The 26,674-nt window shown below is 37.4% G+C and overlaps 1 protein-coding gene across 15 annotated transcripts in view; it reads right to left on the bottom strand.

Annotated features, from left to right (window-relative positions):
- The window catches only part of CFAP47 (cilia and flagella associated protein 47), a 260,884-nt gene that overhangs the window by 109,935 nt on the left and 124,275 nt on the right, over positions 1-26,674 (bottom strand). For all 15 annotated transcript variants that reach the window (XR_006415883.1, XR_006415885.1, XR_006415884.1 and 12 more), the window contains 6 exons: positions 21,173-21,366; positions 20,010-20,153; positions 19,416-19,589; positions 12,905-13,016; positions 9,845-9,976; positions 3,155-3,252 (listed from right to left, as the gene is read on the bottom strand). Coding sequence is in view for 12 of the 15 variants with exons in the window: in XM_044441887.1 (XP_044297822.1) it covers positions 3,155-3,252; positions 9,845-9,976; positions 12,905-13,016; positions 19,416-19,589; positions 20,010-20,153; positions 21,173-21,366 (854 nt within the window). In the remaining 3 variants the exon portion in view is untranslated. The remainder of the gene's footprint in view (positions 1-3,154; positions 3,253-9,844; positions 9,977-12,904; positions 13,017-19,415; positions 19,590-20,009; positions 20,154-21,172; positions 21,367-26,674) is intronic.

A 26,674-nucleotide genomic window follows, 5' to 3' on the forward strand; every position in this document is an offset into this window, starting at 1 on the left:
TCAAAAGTTAAATATATTGAAACAGCCTCTCAATGTTCATAGCAATATTTTGTTTGCTTTTACACCCAAAGCAAGCTTAGTCATTATTAATATTTTAACAGTACATTTCATTAAGAGCATACATTAGAGAACATTTTAGAGAATGTTTTCAAAACTGCAAATGGAAAAGTATGTATTTTATGTTTGTTTTGCCACTTTTCTCTGAATATAGTATTTTTCCTGAATATCAGAAACAGCACAATAGCTTACATTTAAAAAAAAAAATCACCTGACTGTTTCATAGTTGCTGGGCATGCTATGAAAACAGGGATTATATTTTCATAAGACTTTAATTACTAAAGCATGCAATCTCACATTGTTGTTCTACCCTGATATGTACATCTGATTCCTATCCTGAGCTGTTTGGCTACTATAACTTGGCTTTGCTTGCCATTAAACCTTGCTTTTGAATTCTTTCTTTCCTGAAGTTCTGTTGTTCTGCTCCTAGCACCTCTGTTGCTCTTGACTGGGCTTGTCTCTGGTTGCCCAACCTGACTCCTGGAAATGTCTAGCAAATGTGTTACAGCAGGCCTCAGATGGGTCTAAGATGTGTCTGAGGCCAGCATGTAACCTGGATGCCCCTAAGATGTTTCTCTGGTTGGTAAACAGAAGACTGAATACGGACAGTGAAGTCTTGTTCTTTGCCATCCACAATTATCCTTAAGTATGCCCTACTGTAGCCACACACCAGGATTTGGTTGCATTCCTGCATCCACACTCAAGCCTTCTCCTACTGTTGTTTCATCACTCTCAGCTCCGAGATATTCCATTGAGATGTATGAACTCTACAACAGAGACAACCCTCATAAGTTATTGTGTCATCTCAACCAGGGCTTCCACAGGAACACCAGTCATCAGCTAGGAAGCTCACGAGACCTCTGGAAACCATCCAGATCTATTAGGAACCATCTTAATAGGTACTCCACCCTCACAGAGGAGAAAAACTGCCATCAGTCTGAATTTAATAGGCAATGATCTGACCATGACAAAGGGGCTAGGTGAAGGTCCCCCATTAAGGTTGGGACAAATCAAACACTCACTGGAATCTCTCCTTGTAGCATTCAGGGACTTTCTCTTGCACTTGGCAAGAGAGCCAAGTCAAGTCAAGTGAACCAAGTCAAGAGGAAGTCCAGAATGAAGGTTGCACAGCCAGCAACCCTTCTCTGCGTAAGACTGGAATCCAGGGAGCCAACCCCAGGGAATCCATTACATTTCCAGTTCCCATACAAGCTCTTCCACATCCTTAGTCCCCCACATAGCAGCATCCTCAAATCCAGCTAAAAAAAGAAGACTCAGTCCTGCTAAATGTATCAGGCTGATGACATGTTGGACAGTTCCATGGTTGTCATGGAGGATATGAAACCCTGAACAACCGCATACAAAATGCCCATAGTGTGAATGTTGGAATCCCCCAAAACCAACCACCTGGGGAACTCCAACATCACATATAAGATCACCTGCATCTGCTCAGGTAGGGATTTTGATGGAGAGTAAGCCATCAGAATCCCCAGTAGAATCCCCAATCTGTTCCACTGTCCCAACATAAGGTGCAAACTTTCTAGACTAGCAATTGGACAGACAGAGCACTTGGAAAGACAGAGAGAATTCTTATAGACCATGGTGACTCCTCTTCCCCTGCCTCATATCTACCTTGGTGCTACACCAAGTATCCTGATGGGGAGGAACCAGGAGAAGCTAATTTTGTGCAACATTTTTTCTTTGTATCTGTAAGATAATACTCTCGTATGTGCGCTCTGCTGACCTGCCTTCTGGAATTGCTAAATCACTATTGTTCTGGTGTGTGTGTGTGTGGGGGGGGGTTACTTGTGCAATGGAATTGATGGGTCATAAGAGAATCTATGGGTGTATCAATGTCCCATTTTGCACTGATAGAGCATGGCCATCTGCTCAAGGCTGTCCCCCCAGTACCACCAGCCTCTGCCTGCATGCCCCGTTTGTGCTGAATCATACCTAAGTAGCTCAATTACTGTAATCTGATCTGGGAATGATGGCTCATTTCCTTGAGTAATCTTAATCTGTTCCTCCTGTGCTTTGCTTTGTTCCCTACAAGCACAATTTATGACATTGCACAGCATCACTCTGATCACAGGGCATGTCTGGTAAGGCATCAACCTTCATTTCCAATTTCCTGGTTTTGTGGAGCATGAGATACCCATAACTCTGGTCTTAAACCAGATATATCCTTAAAACATGAGATGGCTTTAACTCTGGTCTCAACCCAATAGGTTTATATATGTAATTGACTTTCCCTGGTTTTACATGTACATGTATTATAATTGATTTCCCCTGGTTTTTGTTCTAATAAAAACAAAAGCACGACTTAAAAACAAAACACCAACAAGTTATTAACTGAACTGATGTGTCCCTGTGTGTTCAGACTCACAGGATTCCAGCATGCTCCTTTTCTCCCCATCTCCTCTTAATCCATCAGTGAGAGGGATTCCCTCAGCCTTCACTCTTAGCTGAAGGTTTCCTTCGATACCACACCCATAATCAGAATACTGAGAGGGACACTGGAATTCATCTCAGAGTAGCATTCTGGCTTAAAGGTGAAGATGACCATGTCCAACATAATCCTGTCAATAATTGCTACCATACGTTTTCATGGAACAGTAAAAACTTAGTAACTTTTGAACTTTGCATAGAACTTTACCAAACAAATTGAAGGCACATCTCCTTAACAAGTCTGAATAAAGTACATCACACTTTTTTACCAAAATTTGAAAGGAATGCATGATGTGCCAAGCCACAGCCTGGAATAAAAGGAACAAACAGGTCAGTTTTCAGCAAACCTGAGGCTTTTTATCAGATTGCTTTGAACATGTACACAACTGTGGACTTCACCAGACAGAACATGCAATTTCCACGTTATGAGCTCAACATGTGTCATTTCTATGAGCGTTAGAATTTTGAGGGGTTTTTTTTTTTACTGTTGGTACCTTTCTTGGTACCCTTCTTATTTTTACTTTTTTCTTTTGGTGACTCCCATCCTGAATACCCTCTGATTGCCACTGCAGCAAAGCAACACATGTCACTATCTAAAATACACAACTAAGATGTGTTTCTTTGCCCAATATACAGAAGGTCATCTTACCAGAGCTGCACATTCCACATCCAGAGTTTTTTCTGGTGGTGCAGGTATACTATGTATCTCCAGGGAAAACCAAACTTTGCAGCATGGTGATCTTTGTACTAAGCAAACAAAAGAAAACACATGCACAAAACAATTAGTTTGAGTTTCAGGTAAAGGCATCTGCAAACATGAAAGCATTTCCAGTGCATCAAAAGATATTATATGACCCTTAATATTGAAATTATATAGCCTTAAATCAAAACATCTACTGACATGTTTGGAAGGGATTTTCTCTAGAACCATAGCCAAAAAAAAAAAAAAAAGCATTGAAGAGATTACCTCTGTGCAAAATACAAACTGCTTTTGAAGTTTCTCACTATTTCAAAATCAGGTTGCAAATGGCAGGGAGAGGTAGGAGGTTATAATTCAAAGGGGGGAAAAGACCTCTAAGCCTCTCTTGAGCTACAGAAGTAATTTCATATTTGGATACTGCCTAATATATTCAAATATACACCTGAACACTTCACAGAACTGAACCAAAACAGTTTAAAGATGGAAATGAACAAGGGAGTAACATCAAGTGACATTTCTGAATTTTCCCAATGTTGTATTTCCAGCTATTTTTTTATACATATAGCTTTTTGCAATGATTAGTAAAAGAAAGCTTAATAGCAGAAATCATTCAGTTACTTTTGCACATGGTTATCTTGACCTACACTTCTTTTAAGAACCTCTAGTGTCAAAACATCTGCCTCCAGATTTATCTTTACAGATTCTGACTTCTTGAAGAAGTTTATTTTATATTTTTGACCCTCTTGTGTCTCTCTGATAGAACACTAAGTAACTGAACCTGTTATTTGATCATCAGAAAAAAATAATATTCTTCAGTGTTTATAGCTAAGCACAATACTTAATAAGGATAAGATTTAGAGGAGGACATGAATGATGTAAGCCACCTTTAGCTCCATGATCTACCTAATCCAACATTTTATTTCCAACACCAATCAGCCAAATTCTACATGTTTTCCAAGCAACTTGTAAGCATGTAGCAACAAAGCATCTTCTACCCACAGGGAGTCCAACAGCTTGTAAATATAAATACAGTAAGCTTCCAGTTTCCATACTGCATAATCTGTCAGTCCAGCTTCTATTTTTTTCCTACACTTCCATATGGAGTTACATAGGCAATAGAAATTGATACATTCTTGGGGCCATACTGGGGTCTTAAAAGTTTCAATGTGTTGTCTCACTGAAATTTAACTAAACCAGCCTTCCTGCGGCACTCTAGATGTCTTGGACTACATGTTCCGGCATTCTTTGCCATTGGCTATCCTAGGATTGTTGGGTTTATAGTCCAACACATGTGGAGAATACCAGTTTAGAGAAAGCTGAATGAAAGGCTAGCCTGAAATCTTTGATGCCTACCACTATTCCAGTACTGGGTCCAGCCAGCCTGTTCCAGTGAGAATGTTTTTATGACCAGGGGAGGATCTGCTGCAGAGCAAGGTATCCACAGAACATTGTGATAATTTTGCTCAAGTTTTTGCTGGTAAAGACACTCAGATCTGGCTTTGCACATTCATGAACAGTCAGTTCTCAAAGTGTCAGTAGTAAGTGCTTGTCACAAGTGTTTGGATCATCTCAACCTTGTTCTCTTGAGGATGTTTTCATGGTGGCTGTGCTTGTGAAGAGCTCCACTTGTTTAGCTCCCTATCGACACAAACCCAGCCACTATCCTGCAGTTATATGCACTTGTTATAGGGAAGAAGAGTTACATTCCTATTTCTAAATGCAAGACATATATATTCCTACTAAGGTCAGAATCCAATAGGCACTTATGCCACTGCCAATTGTATCATATAATTTACTGTTTCTAACACAACCCAGAACAAGCAGAAATGCTTCTTTCTGGAGGAAGATAGGTACTTACATAAGAAATACCTGGCAACCAATTTCCTCTCAAAAATGAGCATTTTGGGTTGCTTTAAGATGTCACCTAGGAAGTGCTAAATTTCCCTTGCATAAGCAGAGAGCTCCACTTCATAATGCGACCAGCATGGTCCAATACTTGCAGGATGGAATCAGCAGGACAGAAAATATTTTTGGGGGGCGAGCGGGGGGGGGCATTAGCATCCTGTTGGATTCTACTCAGAGGAATTGAAAGAAGGAATTTTTCTCCTCACAATCAGAATGGCAGCATATTGTTCAAATATGAACTATATAATCCTTGCACAGCATGAGTTGACAGATATTGAATATCACATACTAGCCACTGGTAAAAGTTATCTTGGGTCAGGGAGACCAGAAGTACACTTGGTATAAAAAAAAATCCAATGAAGGTATGTCCTAAAAGCACTAAAATATTGCATGTTGGTTTTCTTTTGCTCATACATTGGCAGGATTTCTCATGGTTATTCTCATTTTGCAAGTGATTGGATTCTGCACAAGAACATTTTTTTACTTGCCTATATTAAATATTAACTGCAATTTATACAAAATTAACTATTAGTTGTCACTAAACACTCTAAATTTTGTTCTTAAATTTAAAAAACTGGAACTTTTTAATGTAAATTATTAGCACATGCTGCAGAGTAAAGCAATGCCATGGGGGGAAAAAAGTCATATTATACTTGTAGAATCAGCTTCTTATACAGTATGCTGCTACCTACTTATCATGACTGCAACACTTAAGCATTAAAACTAATTCTTTTATAGTTAATTTTTCACTACATTTAGCTTCAAAGCTGAAGGAAAAAATACTGAGGTATTGAAAAAGTATTTGTATAGTCCTTCAAAAGAAATTCCTCATAGCAACCTAATAATGGACATATCGCATATTATTTATAACTTAAAACATTTATTTTTTTAAAAAAGTGTGTATGTGTATCTCTGTTATCAGGGAAGTCTACTCTGAAAAGAAAAAGAAATAATGCACACATCAATAATGCACCCTGATTAGAAGACACTGTTGTTTAAGAAGCAAATTGCAAGGTGAGGTGCAAAAGCTATTAATGAAGATCATCACTTTATCATCATTAACCCTCCCCAGCAGGTGACATACATGCAAAAAAGGCATAATTCTATGACAACCTTCCCTTACAAAGAAAAATGCTCATGCAAATGTATACACACAGCCTTGGTCAGATTGGAACCTAGTGGATTGACTTTTCATATGCTTCTTTCCAGCAGCATGTTTTCAAGATTGGTTTAATTGATGGCTCCTACTATCTCCAGTTTTCATCCAACTCAAATATCACTCCATATCCAATTTCTTTCACCAAAACAAGTTATTCTTAACATGTTGAAGTATTGTGTTAAAACATTTAAATATTTGTATTGTATTATATATTTTTAACTCTGTGTGAAATTCTAGTGTTTACTTTGTAATCTGCCTAGAGAACTGTGGTTATTAGTAGATTAAAAATATGTTAAGGGTACGATTCTATTCAGGTTTTGACTGGAAAAAAGTCCTTCAACTCCCAGCACAGCACAGCCAGAACTGAATGGAGTTGTAGGGCTCTTCCCTGTCAAAAGTGAACCAAATTGTGAATAGATCCTTTAGCACTGAACTAGACAGCAGTCCTTAGGGAACAGCAAATGTCACTCTCTCATTATTTACCAATCTGCATAGCCCCTATCATTGACCTGAAAGACCTGTTCTCTGTGCCAACACCATGAGTAGTCAGGTGGGTTAAATATGAAATACAGGGCCTCTCAGTGGCAAAACTGAGGCTTTGAAATGCTCTCCCCATGGATATTTGCCTTGATCTTTATCTTTCAGACAATTGTTGAATCCATTTTTATTGTAACAGTTTTTTAATTGATAATTCGGGGGTTGCCAAATTGCTTTATTTATGGTGGTTTATTTTGCAATAGGTGCTTATTCTTTCATGCATTCTTGTTCTTTAGTGTTAACTACTCTAGGTACTTACTGGTTATAAATATTTATGATGATGGCATATGATTTTATGCATCAGAATTCACATCATATGACAAACATGTCTGTTAAGGGTTAAAGAAGTGCTCTTTTCTCTCTGGACTACACCGTGACCATGCCTGATATTTCATCCCTATCATATTTTTCTGATTTGACTACTCAGTAGGTGCCAAGATCATGACACTGTGTCGTAGTCCTAAGTGCTGAAGTTAACTTCCTGTCATCATGATCATCATTTATTAAGGAAGAATATGAGGTACATTAGTTTAATCATGGTAATTGAAATAAATCTGAAGCTTTCTCATCAATCCAGGAAAGACAGCTCATTTCAGAAACCTTTCAACATTTGGGCTATTAGTTTGTGCCACATTTTAGAAAATTGCTCCAAAAAGAAACTTTTTTTTGGGGGGGGGGATGTTATGTTTTGTTTTTACCTTCTTAAATCTTAGATTCCATGCATCCATCTCACTGACAAGCAGCTTCTGTTGTTTCTCTCTCATTCTCTCTCTCTCTGTCCAATCTCTCTCAATCTCTTTTTTCCTGACTGATACTATATACTACTCCAAGTTCAAATATTTATTTGCTTGTCATATCTATACCCAATTTTTCAGACAAGATTGGCTCCCAAAGCAGCTAAAAATTAAAATGGACAAAACCACAAAATATTAGGGATTTATGTCACTGCTTATAGTAGTATCTGCTGTTAATTTTTTTTTCAAAGAACATATTAATCTTGTCCATTTTTGCACATTCATCAAAACAGGGTTGGCTTTTCTCATATTTTGCAACAGACAGGCTTCAGTTATATAGCAAATTATCTCTTTTCTGTAATGAATTATTTCTAGCCAGTGCTTGGATGTACCTTGACATAAATGCGTAATAATTTGCAAATACATACTAGACAGAATAACATTTTGGCACAATTGCCCTATAGCTAATGCATATAGTTCATTTTTAAAAATCTATGAAAAACAGGTGCTTAAGCAACTCCTTTACTGTATTAAGCACTGCACTTATTTATTTTTAAATTACAAATGTACTGATATTTTAATTCCTGATTACAAACATCAAATGTACATATTCATAAATAATATTTATAGTTTTAAATTATGCTTAATACAAAAGTAGTTTAAATAATGAAGTAAATAAGGATCTGCACCTGGAGTTTCACAAGAAATTTAAGCTTGTTTATGCCTCTCATCCAACACGAAAAGTTACAGTTCGACTTTCCTTGTGGTAGTGGGATCACTTGCATGTGTGGCAGATGTGCTGCCATATTAGTTCCTTGCACACCCAGACATTCAGGGAACAGAAAGGACCAATGACTGCCACATCTCTAAATATCAAGAAAACTTCAGATGCAATGCTAAACTCACTTAAAAAAATACTCACTGTTGTTTGCTAGAATGGTATGGATATTGTTGTTCTGTTTAAAAGTCAGGATACTGCTATCTTCATTATTTATGTGGTGAATATGCACAAGCCCTTCTATTAAAAGATTAACTATAATTGATTACGAGGTTAGTTGACTATCTTGTGCAAAAGGGAGAGGAGAGGAGAGATTTTATATGGGTCATTCAGCTGGCTGTCATTTTATATGAACAGCACTTTTTAATTGTGAATAATATTGGTTATAAAGCATTAATTTATGTTTGTAGTTGATATCAAAAACACATTGAATCTCATGAAGTACACAGTTTAAACAGTTTTTTTTTTACCAAATATTAAGCAGCTGTCATTATTTCCTTTATAGTAACAGTCACATATTAGAATACTGGCATGGCACATTTTAAAGATGTACTTTTATTTAACACATGGTGATGGTGCAGCATATGTGGACACTATTTTGCATCTGCAACCACCATTCAGGAATTTTTTCATCATGCAAACCCAGTAAGTTTGGGTTATATGCAAGGGTGGTGCATCATCCAAATTTGTAAGTTTTAACAACATGTGAACTGATGTATGGAGATGAAAATGAACTATGCATTGGATTCCACACAGTATGAGCAGAAGCCTGCTTGTGCAATGGGACTGCTTTTTGAGCAACAGGCTCCTTCTACCGTATCCTCTACTTTCTACCTTCAGAAGATGTGGAAGGCAGTACATAGTGGGGTGCAGAGAAAAGGAAAAATATATTCCACCAGTAGATTCCTTTCCTCTGGAATAATAATATCATTTGATGCAAAGCATTTGTATTTCTAAAATAATAAATTTAGAAAAAGCATTTCAGTTAATGAAATTTGCACCAAGAGAATATGAATGTAACAAACAATGCACAATTGTGACAGGCCTAAACTTGCAAAAATAAGATACACAGATCAACATAGTCTCAACTGAGCTATCATAAACATTAGCAAATTTCCAATTATGCCAAAAGTAATTATTTATATTCACACACTGGTCATTGCAAGATTTAAATTGGTCCCTGAAAACTGACCACTGAATAAAATATTAATGTCAACTGAGATGTGTTTCTTTGCTGTTTTAATGTAATATTTAGTCAAAAGTTTCAGTTTAATTATGGCCAACAGCATTTAAATACAAAAATTGAAACCTCCTAAACCTAAACAAACAAGTTTCACAAAAGAATATAGGACCATAGAGCCCATGGACTATAGGACCATAGAAACATAGGACTCTTGAATTCACACAGTATTCATTATTTAATGAGGCTCAAGGCCTGGCATATAAAATATGCATTTTGATAAAAATGGATAATGATAGACATTTATACACACTGATAGTGAAATTATCCATAATAGTAAACCTACCAGTGTTTGCTGCTTTGACTGTTTGCAGTGCCTCTGCTGATAATTTCTGATATTCCTGTATACCATCTGTCTTCTCCAGTAGGTTGTTTTGTTGCTGTTGTTCACTCTCTTCAGCAACAAATACAATTACACCTAAAATAAATAGTTGCCAGATGTTCTATTAATGAAGGCATTCATTTTCCATGATGGGCAGCTACCCTCATGTGAATGCTTACAGAGATCTGCATATCAGGTAAAATCCAAATATTAATTCTTATTGCACATTGATTCTAGATATTTTGGAGAATTCGGGCGGAAAAGATTGTTGCAATAAAAAAGGTCATTTAAAAATCTTGAATTGGGGCTTCCAAATAAGGATTGTAATTTTTAAATTTAAGGATTATGGTTGCTTGTTAATGCATTTTTTCCATGGGTGGGCCATTCTGGACTGATGCTCAAGTACCAACTCAATGCTTCTAATCTCCTAATCCTGGCTATAAATTTCGGGATGGACTATAGACTAGAAAATTACCTGAGCCTCTTGTTATGGTTAACCATTGCTCAGTGTTTCATCTGATGCTAAAGCTTGGTTAATGATGACCAGCATTCCCATCTTGGTAATATTTTCCTATTGTAAAACAGCTTGGGAATTCTAGGAAAGGTTGCTCCATTTATCCTTTGTGAAAAAGAAATGATTGGTGGATATATTACTCTTTGAAAATATCAGCTTGAAACCCATAAAGATGAAATGGACATTGATATCCATATCTGGAGCCATGATGTCTCATGAAGACTCACTTTTACATGAAAACAGGACTAGAACTAAAAATCAAATCAATGCAGCAGGTATACTGGAGCAACCAGTGAAAATGAGTATTATTTCATTTTGAAGTAATACCCTTTTGCTACAGAAAAGGAGTAACCAATGCTAGAAAAAGTTAGGAGTGTACCTTTAAATCTGTAAAGCTATGTATAACACAGTAAAAGACAATTAAATATAGAAAGGAAACCACATTCATATAGCTTAAAATAGCAACATTTAGCCGAAGTATGTAAAATTTCATATTGCCCAATAATTGTTAAATGCATCTAATGCTTAGAAATGAATTATGTTATGTTACTTGCAAAGTTGTGTCATGACCCATCACAACATTCCTCCAGGCTCTCCTGTCCTCCACCATACCCCAGAGTCCACCTAAGCTCACACTGAGTGCTTCAGTGACTCCATCTAGCCACTTCATCCTATGCCGTCACCTTCTTTTGCTGTCAATCGTTCCCAGCATTAGACTCTTCTCCAGGGAGTCCTTCCTTCCCCATTAGGTGGACAAAGTATTTGAGTTTCATCTCCAGTATCTGGCCTTCTAAAGAGCAGTCAGTCTCCTCTAAGAGCAGTCAGTCTCCCTTGCAGCCAAAGGGACTCGCAGGAGTCTTCTCCAGCACCACAGTTCAAAGGCCTCAGTTCTTTGGCGCTCAGCCTTCCTTATGGTCCAACTGTCACAACCATACATTGCAACTGGGAAAACCATAGCCTTGACTATACAAACTTTTGTTGGCAGGGTGATGTCTGTGTTCTTTAGTATGCTGTATACATTTGCTATAGCTTTCCTCCGAAGGAGCAAGCATCTTTTAATTTCTTGCCTGCAGTCACCAGCTGAGGTGATCTTGAATAAGACAGACTAACTTATAAAATAAGAACACAAAAATATGCTAATTCTGATTCTAATAGACTTTCTTCAGGATTGAAGTCTATGATAACCAGCCTGGATTCAGGTTTCCACATCAGGAAGACACCATCTCCTCTTTTGCATGTATATTTTTTTTAAAGTTATACCAGATAGGTATAAAAAGAACAGGTTAACTTTCACTTGTGGAAATTCTGTTCCCATCCTTGAACATAATCAAATTCAATATTTTGATTCCACTTGTTCAAGCAAGTTCACAAGTGGCTGCAAAATTCACTGCATATCCATTAGGTTGTATTTAAAGCTTCTTTCAATGAAAGACCAGCAAAAAAGTATAGTTATGACGGTCAAATCTGAATTTTGTTATGTTTGATATTGTGGCAGAATAGACTGTATCCAGTGACATACCCTTCAATTCCTCATTCTTGTCCTATTTCCAGCCCTCCTCATATTCCCCATATCTGTTCCAGAAGTTCCCCCAAGCTTCTTCATCGGATCTGAGGAACACAGAGACCCTGAGGGTGAATCCATTCCAGTAGTAGTTTCTGTTCCCCTAATGCACAGCCAACGCTGGATACAATCCTTAACAGGGAATTGTTAGGACTATGAGAAGGTTGGCATTAAAGTATGAGGTTGTAAAGGAAATTGAGGACATTCTTGGTCTTGAGAAAGACCATGGAAAAAAGATTCCCTTCTCCATATTTAAAAAGTTATGACTGAGGCATTATGAAATATCTGGGGGGAAAAAGATATTATTTGATGAGGACAATCAGTTGTGTTTAAAACTATTTGGTGAGGATGCTTGATTTTGTTTTGTTTCCAAAATTCATGCAGCTAATCAATCATTAGACATTTTGTGATGGTTCCCATGGCAGTTCTCTCAAATTCCCAAATATCCTCTTGGTTCGAAACAGGTTGTGGATCTTTGTTCTATTTCTAAGACATTACTCCTTTGTTTCACATGAGAAATGTTATGGCAACAATGATGGAGGAGACCATGACAGTGAGCATGGCCTCCTCAGGCAGATGAATAGATTTAGAGAAAGACACATGATAGGAGTCTAAATTAACATTCTAAAGATTCAGGCATACATTCCGGGAAGGATAAACAATTGAAAAACTATCTAAACTGAAATAGTTTTCCTAAAACCAGGAAAGTGAAACTTCAAATTGCTTTTGGATTAGAAGTAATCTATATTGAAACTACAGTTTGAATTGGAACATTATCCAAAGTGCTGAGAAGGAGAGCGACACAAGAAATAAGCTTTTCTAATTGATACCTTGGAAAAAACAGAGATCAGACATCAAGTAATTCCATCAGCGGTTAGCTTGTCTTGAGGAATGCTGTGGCAAGTATCTCATCCTTAAAATGTGATGCATGGTTAAAATTAAAACATACCTTTAAATTCTCCACGTTTCCATGGAGATATGTTCAGAGTATAAGCAGCTGTGTCACCAGGTTCTACAGTGAGAGTTGGGTCACCACTGACGATTAGAAGATCTGAAGATACCTAATACGGTAAAAGAAAAAAAATGGAACAAACTGAAATTCAGCAGCACTGTGGAGATAATACAGGGAATGGAGCCCTTAAAAATGAACTCAAGCACAAATATTGCATTTCTCTCAATCTTCCTAGTGCTTAATTGACTACACAATAAAGGAACGTGTCTTGCTGTGCCCTTTCAAATGTATCAGATTTAAATTTGGTACTATTAATCAAATTATGGTACATTAACTCCTTGCAATACTCCTTCTATTCAACATCTTGCACTTAAGGGATGCAAAAACAAGACCTCTCTGCTGTGTACAGTACATGATGCCATTCCGTAGTTATAAATAAGACATACTAAGACAACTTTAAACAAAGGTCTTATTTGTATTAGTATGATTTCAATTCACATTTCAAATTGAAGAGAGGCAACTCTCTATTGTTTTCACTGTATACTTCAACTTATCATTCCTAATAGACACATCAACTCATTCCATTCCTATACAATGTTAAAACCTGCTTTCAGACATAAGAGGTTGTTTGCACAATCTACAAAGATAAAATCATGAAAATGTACCCAAATCTAAATGAGTTCACTGACTGGCATTGTTTACTGACTTGTTTTCTAATATTAAATATTCTAGCATTTGTTCCAGTAGAAGGACTTTACCACATATGAGAAAATTAAACATACAATATCCATATGAATAATATTTAGTGTCTAATTACTTGGGATTGTTTTATTTTACCTCAGACTGAATAAATAATAGTTATATAGTCTGATTTTGTTTAAAGAATATTGACTATAGAGATCATCCAACTTTTCAGAAGTCTTCTATAGACTGATATAATCTCCTGCAGAAGAGAACAAAAGCCCAGTCATCTGATGCTTGATCAGTCAAATGCGCTACAAGCCCACTTATAAGCACCATTTCCCACAGAGATAGTTGTATTGTTCTGTGCAACTTAAAGATCAATGCATTTATTTTGACATAAGCCTTTGTAGGCCAGAGCTCATTTAATCATGTGCGTGAAGTTTTCACCTGAGCAGGTATGTATAAGTGAACTACAGAAAGAAGACACATTTAGTTTTGTTTTGCTTTTTTAAACAAAGCAAGACCTTTTGAGATACTTGTGCTATCATCTATCTTTTCTTTAAAAATAAATCAAAATATATATACTGTATACTGCTACCATGTTGGACTGGGTCTCACAAGACCCAGTTTCTAGGTCCCAGTTGTCCATAAAGTTCACTGGATGACACTGGAGCAATTACTGACAGGCTTGTTGTAGTGATAAAATTGAGAGGATATGAAAATAATAAAATGAAAGAATCCAGTTCTAGGCAGTAACTACCTAGGAATGGGAATAAAGCTCATCCATTGCCCTCATGCAGTATTAAAGCTCCACTGAGTTTAATATCGCCAATACATGTAGCTCAGTAATTAGAGAAGCTGAATATTTGTGCATCTTGCTTCTACTTTTCACCCAACCATTGACAGGAGGAGAAACTAGAGCCTGCTTCTTCCAGCATGGGACTGGGTCTCACAAGACCCAGTTTCTAGGTCCCAGTTGTCCATAAAGTTCACTGGATGACACTGGAGCAATTACTGACAGGCTTGTTGTAGTGATAAAATTGAGAGGATATGAAAATAATAAAATGAAAGAATCCAGTTCTAGGCAGTAACTACCTAGGAATGGGAATAAAGCTCATCCATTGCCCTCATGCAGTATTAAAGCTCCACTGAGTTTAATATCGCCAATACATGTAGCTCAGTAATTAGAGAAGCTGAATATTTGTGCATCTTGCTTCTACTTTTCACCCAACCATTGACAGGAGGAGAAACTAGAGCCTGCTTCTTCCAGCATGAAGCAATAAGGAAAGCAGCCAAATGTTTTCAGGCTCAGCCAAGAGCAGCTGCTGACAACAGGGAACCTTCTCCTCATCACAGGCATCAGCTGTGCACAGAGACAGAGACAAATTTGCTTCAGGAAATGTAAAAATACCTAGCAGCATTTTTAATATGCATACTGTTCTACACTGTTTCCTAAAACATTGGGACATACAGTTCAACTAAAATTTTATATAAACTAATTTATTCCAGGAAGTGTGCCTTATCATCATTAGAATGAACAGAAAACAATCATACCATCTACTTTGACTGAATGATTAATGTCTAAAAACTTGTCTAGTCAAACCCTATTAGCATTTCTAAACACTGGTTTAGCAGACCATGTGCTAGATAAGATACAGAAGGACTGCAGCCCCCTTGAATTTGCTTCATTCAGCAAAAGCTACGTGAAAACCTCTGCATGAAGCAATCTTAGGGATGAAGAAAAACAAGGTAATAAGCTTTGTTAACAATGGCAACAAGGAGAAGTCACAGTTTACAGGCACTTTCACACATGTGGACAAGTCCTAAACAAGATAGATGGCTGGAAAGGTTAACATCTGACAAATGCTGGTCAAGACAATGTGTGGTAGAAAAGTTCAGAGTAACAAACAAATCTTAAAGGTGTACTGGAGAAGGGTCAAGCTGCAGAAGTGCAGGCAAGGTAATAGATGGCTTACTGGAAAAGTTGACCAGGAGGGTATTGAAGGAGAAGAACATATTAGCAGTATAATGAATAGAAGCAGAAAGGCTGTTTCAGCAATATGAATCAAGCCTAGCACAAGGCATAGTGACAAAGTAAAGAAGAGGCTGATAATTAAATTGTGTGGAGAGAGAGGAGCTGCTGCACAACTTTTTTCAGTCCCAGAACACAGCTTTGGAACATATGAATTAATACTAAATTTTATCATGCCAATATTTCCTCAGGCCTAAGTTTTGGAAAGCATGCATTCTTTCTAGGTTAGGTTCTACGTTAGGTTCTACTCTAGCAGCATAACAAGTGCTAAGAATCACAGAGGGACAGTCTGGAAGCAGACAGTAAAAGCCTCTTCGTGCAGTTGTTATACAAATGGTGACCAAAACTCAGCAGGAATATACTGTGATTCACACCTCCAGCTTCCTTGCCCTGGACAGCATAGGTTTCCTGGATACACAGAGGCTCACACACACAGGCTCATGACTGCAAGTGTTCATGCCTAAACACTTGGGGTGGGGTGAAAAAGTTGTGTAATCTCAGAGATGTGGCCATCAGCATGTCTCTACTTTGCCTTGATTCCATAAAAGTAGCTCAAGAACCTTGGGAATCTGGTTGGCAAAAGCAAGACAGTTGGAAAGTCTAGTCAGGTAGTGTTGGCTGTAAGAACGAGTCCATGTTCCAAGAACATCAGGACATTTCTTCTTTGAGACTGCCACATGCACACACACTTCACCAAGCCATTTGCAGGTAATACAATGGTGGCCTATTCTGGCCAATTTTCAGGGTGAATCTGGATGAGGGGCAAGTGAAATCTACTATGTGTCACTGTTATGTGAACTCAAGCTCAGGGAAAATATGTACAAAGAGAAGGTCCCTCTCAAAGAGCTCCTATCCCTCACTCCAGGTTCTTCCAGGGCAGAGGACACTGCTTCGCCAGACTTTGGAGATTCACAAGAGTCACTCTTTGTGCTACAGAGACCATTCCACCAAGAGAAGATTCAGTAGAGACTAGCCAGCATTCATAAGGCCTTTACACATCACTGAAGAAACAGCTCTCTTTCTGAAGATGAAAAACACCTAGCCTCTTCTCTCAAGCTGTGCTATCCAAGTTGCTGATCAGCTCTGCTTTGCCTACCTTATTTGCCGTACCTGATGTTATGCCTTCCTGCCAGTAGATGCCACTTTAGCAGGCCACTTCCCCATTTTTACCACTCACACACACAGAGAGTGCCCACCCCCTCATCACACTGGTGTAATATCATTGTGTAGCATTTCTTCTGGGCCTTTATAGTGGAGAAGAAGTCTTCATCTAAAAACAGGCAGTGAATTCTCACCCTGTGGCTCCCTCCCTCAATGTTCTCTGACCCTAAAACTTAATGAGGGCTTTAGAGAATCTTCCTCTATGAAAATAAGTTACTATGATTTGTTCAGGTCAATACTAATATAGCTGCTATTTTCCTGCAGTCCTCCTCATTCCTAGGCAAAATTAGTCATTAATCAGAATGATATTCAAATGTAAACAGAGTAAGAAAGGCCTCTGATTTCTTATGTGTTTGCCTACAGTCCTGCCATGTCCTCTTTGCCTGTCTTCAGGGCAGCCTCCACAACTGTCAATAGTTAGAGCTCAACTATGCTTAGTCAGTTTTCACATAGTCAATACAACATGTAGCCGGACTCTTACACCCCTTCACATATACACCAAGTTATATAGGAAACATGTCACCATGATGCTACAACATGAGATTGTGATAATGATGGTGGTGAAGCATTCTGAATGGATTGTGTCAATGAAAATAGAAGAATCACAAAAACAATGTATCAAAATAATGTAGATTAAGAGAAAGAAATGCAGTCTAAAAAGCAATCACTCTAAAAGCAGTTTTGAAACACCAGCAGGATATGCTTGAGTGTGTAAAACCAGTTCAATGTTAAATTACTGGGATTTGGGAATGAGTAATATATAATATGGGACTGCAGGTAGCAGTGGTTTAAACTGCTGTGCTGCTGGGCTGGTTGATCGAAAGGTCGCTGGTTCGAATCTGCACAACGGGGTGAGTTCCCGTTGCCCCATCCCAGCTCCTGCCAACCTTGCAGTTCGAAAGCATGCAAATGCAAGTAGATAAAAAGGTACCACTTCGATGGGCAGGTAACAGCATTCCATGCACTTCGGTGTTTAGTCATGCTGGCCACATGACCATGGAGACTGTCTGTGCACAAATGCTGGCTCCCTCAGCTAGGAAATGGAGATGAGCACCGTCCCCTAGGGTCAGGCATGATGGACATAACGTCAAAGGAAAATCTTTACCTTTACCTTTAATATATAATATGTAATATATATGTAGGAGGAGACACGCTTATTTTATACTTTGCATGAGAACTTTCTAGTCTCTGGCAGTGTCTGAGACACCTCTGCTATGGATCTTGGGTCATTAGGGTCAAAAGCCATGGCTTTCAGACCTGAACCTCAATATTTTTTAATGAATTAATCACTAAGGGAAAAGAGTGAAGAAAACAAGGAAAGATGGAGAAAGAAATCCATCTTGAAACATGAACATGACAAACTTGGACCTGAAACATGAAAATGACAAACTTGAAATGTTATAGATTGTAAGAAGAAACCAACTGTAGGTATCTGCAAAACATGGATATCTGTTTATGTGCCAATGTTCTGTCTGACAGATAGAGGTATATCTACAACTCAAAAAGAAAAACAGTAGTAATATGCATATATATAACAGACTGAGTAACAGACCTGTGAACCAGAAGCTCAGTCCTTCAACTGAAGTTCTTCCAAATGATGGACAGTATCAAAGAAGGCCTCTGAGCTCCACCAATTGTGTTGCAGCAGAGGAACCCACCGCTTACATAATGGGGAGTTAATGCCTTGTTCAGAATCCCCTCCCCACAAAAAAGTCATGAAACATGTATTTCCAGATCAGAACTTGTCCACAGAATTACCTTCTTTTCTAAGCTATTCTGGAAAGGCGTGTTTCTGTTCATCCTGACTTGCATTAACAGCTAGTACCCTCTTTTGCCAGTAGTGGGTCCCACTGGAACATGGGAAGCCTAGGATACTTTCAAAATTTCTTCAATCATCTTTACTCCTGTAAATTATATTACACTAAATATGTGGTATTTTATATATGTTTTACAGAATTTGCTCCTGGGAACTATTGCTAATAGTAGCTAGTGCCTGGTAATCTGTGATCAGTTACTTCTATTGTATCATACAAGATGTATGTCAACTTCTTCCACACAATTCAGTCATTGTTTGTTAGTAACCTGAGGAACATACGCACAATGTAATGAATTTTTTAATGAAATGGCATTAGTATTAAATTAATGGCTTAATATCTCTCATAATAAAAAGCCTGAATGCTAATACTGATATAAAACCCAAAGGGAAAATATTACCTAATTACCATGCCTTAATTGCACAACAAAATATAGCTGTAAATTGTTATCATTTGCTAGCTATACAAAGCTCCCATCTAGCATGTTTTAAAACAAAGGTTCCAACTATCCAGATAAAGGCAGTAGAGGAGAGGGGGGAAATTTCATTACACACACACACACACACACGAGAGAGAGAGAGAGAGAAGGTATGAGTTAAAACATCAGTGACATATTGGGATACATTCAGAAAACTTGGAAACTATTCCTGGGCAATCAAAATTATTCCAAGTGTTTGGGACCAGAGGCAAGTAGTGGCTTCCTTTATCCTTCTCTCCATGTTTTGTGTGTGTATGTGTGTGTGAAGTGTATTTTTTGCCACCTTCTGTTTTGTGAAGAAATTACACATCCCTCTTAAAATCTGCATTAAAGTTTTACCTTGTATTTCAATTCATTCTTGGTAAAATTGGGGACCATTATAACCTTCTGCGTAATCTGTCTAACTTGGCAGTCTATCTTAATATGATCCAGTGCCAATGGTTTTGTTGCAATCCCCTTCAGGAGAAAGACATGATCGGTGCCATCTGCTTCATTTTGTAAAATAAGCTTCCCCTGTGATAATGAAAGACGAGAACATTATTATCATGGTACAAACATGTTTAGCAAAAGCCTAACCAAGCTTGGAAAGAGACACTAAACCCTTTATGTGAGAGGAGGAACTGTATTTATGTTTCTGCATTCTGATCTTCTATCTTTATCTATGTACCTCCATAATATCTTTTGGAGCTGAGCTTTGTCATTGAAAGAGGATCTGGTTTTATGTCTTGGGAACTTCTAACTCCAATAAAGATAAAAAGCAGGGACATGCAATAAGGAGGTGATCGGATCTTAGCAGCAAACATGGAATGAAGAAAACCAGCTTCCTTGTAATTCTTTTGAGGCTGGTTGCTGATAACTGTTTTATATCCAGCAGTATCACACAATATAAACTACTCTGAGATGGAAGAAAACAGAATAAAAATGTTCTCTTACCTTAGTTACACATTCAGCAGTTGGTTTGAACATAAGAGTGTAGGGAGTTGTTTCACCTGGGGCTACATACAGAAGTGGAGGGCCAAAGAAACAGCAGCCCTTTAAATTGGCTATTAGTTTCCAATCTTGCTGACTTAGGTTGGTCTGAAATAGAAAGGCATTCAGCAAAATGTCAGAAGACACAGCAAATGTAAGTGTTTTTGAAAGACTGCAAAATGTAATTGGCAGCAAAAAGAATCTCAGTTCTAATATATGAAATATCAAACTACTAAAGCTTTAGGATTTTTAAAATTTTTAATTAAACTGAAAAGTATTACAGTATTTTTATTTTTACAGTACCATCAACAATCTGCAGTCTAAAATGTTCAGAGAACTGGGAAGAGAACTGGGAGGACAAAGAAGGAAGAGACAAGTATACCACAGGATAAAATTGATCTAATGTAGTGATAAGTACTTAAAGTTGGTTACAATTGGGAATAATGAATAAGTCAAGGGTCTCATGGGAAATGTTGAGTCTGGATGAAACCTTTCAGTGTTGGCTATACTATGCTTGCCTTGCTTGCTTACTGTTCTCAGGAAGTCATAACTTAGCTTCCATGTATCAAATCATAGACTTCCTCAAGGCAGTTCACAGAAAGAACATCGCTAGTCTGCCCTATCTCAGCAAGTATTTGTGTACCCTGAAAAGTATCTGGCGAGTGTTGACAGCCCTTCTCAAAATATGAAATTGGGATTGGGAGCTGTGGGATGACAGTAAAATTACCCAAAGCTGCCCAATTTGGGTTGATTTTTTTTTCTGTCCTTCAGAAGCTCTTCATTTGTTCATTAATCAAGAGACTTCTCTTGATGTTCCAAAGAGGCTTTTTAGGAAGTGTAAAGAGGAAAAGAGAAAGGGAAAAGAGCCAGGAAACATTCCTTCCATGAATGACCTTAAACTAACTTATCTTAGGATAAAGCAATCTGTTTTTAATGTGTGTACTATTTTAGTGCTATTATACACATGACCAAGAAGTGTGTGATCTTCACAGTAAACATTAACCAAATGCAAGAACTCCCGCCCATTCCCAATCTATTTACAATACATTTTTGCTTTTGCTATGTCATTGTTGAACCCAGTACTGATTCAATGCTTATCTAATTATCATTAAACAAAATGCACATACTATTGGGATGTCTTGAGTCACTGCATGATATGCTGGAGTCACAAACTCTAGCTCAGCCTCAGCAGTATCTGTATTCACCATACATTCTATCTGAAAGAGGCGGATGTCATGCATGGACTGCAGAAGAATTTGACAAGGATATCGGCCAGGAAATTGAGGTTTAAATATTATAGGAAGCTCAACAGCATTGTCTTCTGTAAATATAAAAAACATGTGAATACAAACTGTGCAGTAAACTTACAAATACACTGGAGATGATTGAAAACTTAAAAAAAATGATTGGCAAAGCACACTTCATGAATCTGATGGGACTGTTGGAATTGTATGGAAACTGGCTGGAACAGAATTTGTAAACCAATTTAGGATGCAATCATATACATGTACAACTCCCAACACCACCACCCCCGCCTTTCTGGACAGAAGTTGTTAGACACACCAACTTTGTCCTAAATGAGTCAATCTTGTTTAATTATGTCAATGTATTGCTGAATTACTTTCTCACATTCTGGAAGCTATCCTCTAGCCACCACAAGTGGACTTTATGAGCCTTAAGTGGTTGAGAGACTCATATTATGAGAATAGAAAGACAAACCATCTCTCTCAGCCATGCAAAAGACTAAAGACCTCACAATGTTGAACATGTTCACAATGTTGAACATACTACTGATGGCAACTTCATCTCACCACTCATTTCAACATTTGGTCAACCTAACTCAACTTTATTAGAGATAGGGAACAGAACCTTTGAATATTTATGTGCATATGTGTGAGCACATATGCATACATATATACTATTAATAATACTTTCAACACCAGTTCAATGTATCTCTGATCATTACTGTGTGGATAATATTGTTCTTGTTGTTTTGTGTTTGGGGTTTTGTTTTGTTTTGTTTTAATATAAAAATGAAAAGCATGGCTAGCTGGGGCCTGTAAAGGACTGTAAGTTTCTCCCCCACCCCTCAGCTTGGTCAACTTCACAATTATTATATAGAGAAAACAGTTGCAATTAGGAATCTCAAAAAGAATTAATATGCATTTACTACTGTCTTGAAATACTCGTAATTATCAAGTTAGCTGTTTTGGATTAGAACTGGCAACATGATACAGAGTTTAGAAAGGATTACCTGAACACAAATAAAATCATGAAAATGGATGTCAAGATACCTAGCAGAGGTCACTGTGTTACCACTGTACATTACAACAAACAAGCAAACACTCTGCTGTAACAGTATTTTGTGTAAGGGACTTCATATACCAAAACTACTGCAAAAGATCTTGCTGTATGTTGCCAAATATATTGTCAGAAGCACATCTTCCTTTCCTTTTTTCAGCAAATCAAGATGAAAGTCCTCTAAAAGTGTAGTTATCTGATCTAGCCTGGTTTGTGCACATAATATTGTAAGTAATGGAGAACTTGTTAACAAATAGCATAAATCAAAGTAGCATTTCTTGTTTAAGAGAGAAGCTTCTGTTCATGTTAGAAGTTGATCCCAAAAGTAAAGACCCTCTCCTGCCTTCCTTCTCCAAAAGGCTTTGCTCCATTGTCAAGGAAGCTCATGCTACTTAAGTGCCTGATAGCAGGAACAATAGACAATACTCAGTTATAAATCATATTTTGCTAAGGCCAAAAGGGATATCCAGTTATACTGCTGAAGAATGTCAAAGCAGCACGAAATATTTTTCTAAAGTTGAGTTAGTGTTTTTAGTTTGTCCATCAGTCTAGGTAGTGAGTGGATGGCAACTGAAGGTCTACCTCAAAGGAGGATAGACTTTTCCACCAAAAATGTGCCATGAATTGGGCATGGTGATCAGAGATCAGTGCGTCAGGCCATTAAAAACATGTTGCACAAAGAGCTCTGTTGTTGTACAAAGAGAGTGATGCCTCACATGAAATAAAACATGTCACCTTTGTGAACACATCCACCACCACCAAAATAGCAGTTTTGTCTTGCATGGAAGGCAAGTCTGTGATTGAGTCAAGTGACCAAATTGTCCACGATCCAGGGGAACAGGGAAGAGCTACACCAGCTTTCCAGCCAACTTGGCGCATGGATAAATGGCTCAGGAATGCAGATAATTTCATGCACTAGGTGGACTACAACAGGACACTCCCACACTGAAGTTCCAGAAAGCTGGAGGATGCCACCAATGTTTTACAAACATAAAATGACTAAGGCTGAAATCTTATCCCCGTTTACCTGGGAGTAGGTCTTTTGGAACTGAATGTGCTGGCATGGATAGGATTGCACTGTAATTGAACTTCCCTCAAGAATTTTGAACAAAGTTTGTTAGAAAGTACTAGTCACTCATTATGGATTAGAATGGCTACCTATTGTCTTCATTGGCCATTGGACTTTTCTGGTATAAAATGGTTTTCAGTATCAATTCAAGTCTCTCACAACTGGCAGTTGTAAACAAAGGATATCAGTTTCTGGAGTTAATACTTTCCTTACCTGAACTCTTACTTTGAGTAAAAACTAAATTCAGGAGAGGAATAACACAGCATAATATGTTGTGCCTCCAACATTAACGGGCTATCAAACAGATTATAGATTGCACCTCAGGTTCAAACTTCTCTGAAATAAATTGGCTTGTACTCTCATAAAGGCAAGATTAATGACCTGCTAATTTATGAATTATTACCTCTTTTCTGTTTTGTCACCAAGTTATTATCCCCACCGGCTATCTTCCGCAAAAATGTCCCACGTTTGTCAGTTATATAAGTAATAAAACTCACTTATTCCTGGCTCATAAATATATTTCCTTTGAATTAGATTGTAACCACCTCTTATCATTCATGCAAGACCAAGGAGCGCAGAAAATACATAAATTAAAAGATATATCAACCTTGAGCTATATAGTATAAGTACATTCAATTCTTCAAGTACAATAATCACTAGCACTTTATATAAAAATATTAGCAATTATTGTCAACATTAACATGCTGAAGTAAAAAAAGAACTGTATTAATCAGAATAATTTTTAGATAATATGCCTTTTTATCATCAATATAGGTCCAATTTGCCTAAGCCCCTATACGCTATTCTTTCTCCAGATAGTTACCAGGGATTGTGCACACACTGTTTTGCAAGATTTATGACACGGCAAGTAACTTAGTTTGTTATAATGATACACTTGCGTTCTGCTTTTGATACCTAAACTACAGCAACACTCAGTACAGTAAAAAAGAGGAAAAATTAATGATCACAAGAGTTATATTTTTCTAATTGCAAATAAATTAATTTCTGTCAGAGGGAGACAGTAAGCAGATCAACTAATATCCTGCTTTCACTGAATACCAGGACATGCAGTAGAAGTAATATGAGTAATGGTGAAGTTTGATAATACAAATCTAACTATTCTGTGATAATATAATTCGAAAGAGTGTTGCCTCCAATAAGCAAGAGTGATCTGTGCATATAAGATGCCCTCCACATGTAATGTTATTGATGCACATCTGAATGCATAACACCATTGCGATCACAGTACCCATCTAAACTCCATTAAACTGACTAGATGTGTTGTCAATGCTGCATGGGGCTGAGCATCTGCTTCTGAAGTCACTTAAATCACCTAAACACATACACTTTAGGAAAATATAAATAATAAAGGAAAAAAGACAACCTTGCATGAGAACCTTGCCAATTATCACACTTTGTATTCCAGAGGAGGAGGAGGAGAACAACAACTAGAAGAAGCGAAAGCCAAGACAAGAAGAAGCAGCTGCTACCATCACCTCAAGGAATATTACTACAAGAGATACAGGACCAGAAGAGAACACTGCATTGGGGAACAGGTAAAATCTTCAGGAAATTACTCTGAAATAAAAGATGGTTCTGATTACATTCAACACTGAACAAATATCTGAGGCAAAATTCATAAGGCATATAAAGCAAAAGATGATAATCAGTTCTTTAAAATAATATGAAGGCATATTTTACATATATACAGACATGCTCAGGAAAGCATGCTTCCTAGATAGTGTTATTAAATGCATAAATATTTATGTCTCCTAAATTGAGTAGTAAAAATAAATGTGTCAAATTTAGGGCTACTGAACATAAAAATCAGCATATTATGAATGATTTGGTAGCCTAAGAAATAGATTTGAGTCATGATATTCATTCCTGCTACAATTCTTTTAAACTGACAAATTTAGCAGAGAACAATGACTGGTTTGTTTGTTTTATTTATTGCAAACTTTAGTAATGTGAATGTTCCAATGTGTCATATTTATAAATCATTTTTGTCTACTTGGGTTCACAAACTTATTTTTATATTCTTTATACTTTAAACCTGTATCTCTTTCATACACTTCACCCATTTTGCTAACTGCCACAATGAACCCACATGGGCAGAGCACAACAAGGGTACATGCACATGGATACATGATTAAAATCTGTGTGGGCTTCATGGAAGACCACCACCATAAGTGACTGCATAAGTCACTTGGGAGTCACTACGAATCCACTCCCTGGAAAATCAGACATCTCAGCTTTGACAGCTTTGGTAAAAACATTTCTGCATTACAACTCCTGCTCTGACTTTATTTCCTGCTATGGAGTGATAGATATTGTCTTACATTTTGCAACCTCTTGAGGCATGCAACTAAAACTAGCTCCAAAACTCATTTAGTAAAATTTGGCAGGAATATAATAAAGATAGGTTAAAACATACCCTGTGAAGCATTGTACACCATTCCTATACTAGAACTTTGGAGGAAATACATTTATATTGGTTTAATAGTGCAATCCATCCTAACTCCTTGTAATAATAAACCTAATGAAACACAAAACAATTCCGCAAATGATGTTCTAATATACATAAGATGTTTGGGCAAGCAGTGGAGGCCCTATTATCTTTTACTTGGGAATTACAATGCCCTCACTCATATTGGAGAAATACAGAGCCACTGGAACCAGCAGACTGGGGAAAATGTGCATCAGTTGCTTTATGTATTCATTTCTATTCCAAACAAAAGTCAAAGCTCTGTGGGAGATTTCAACCATCACATACAATATTTTACAACTTAAAATCATTTAATTAAAATCCTTTGGTTAATATCCAACGAACAAGCTGTGAGTACCTTTACTGATAGAGAAATATTAGAGAACATAATGATAACTTTCCTATCACTGTTACTGAAGGAGAAAGCACCTCTAACTAGGTCAAATTGCTGAATCCATTGGTGTCAATCCTGAGAAATGACTAGATCATGAAGGAGCTGATTTACCTTGTTCTTTTCATCTCCTATAAGAACCAATATTTGTCCACTTCTACCTTTTAGACACCTCTGAAAGTGGTGAAATGTTCCAAGACAACTTCAACTTGACTAGTAGCTTAGAGCCCACTGTCAAGGGTGTACCATGGCATTGGAAAGGTCAACTGTCAGCAAGACTGAGACTAAAATTGACAGTCTCAACACAGCAATAGGATCTGCAGGAGTCAAAATGACTTCTACAAAGACACCGCATCACATCAAGAAGCCGAACCATTAAT

This window comes from Varanus komodoensis, unplaced genomic scaffold, assembly GCF_004798865.1.
Source record: "Varanus komodoensis strain SLA01 unplaced genomic scaffold, ASM479886v1 scaffold4, whole genome shotgun sequence".
Lineage (NCBI taxonomy): Eukaryota > Metazoa > Chordata > Lepidosauria > Squamata > Varanidae > Varanus > Varanus komodoensis.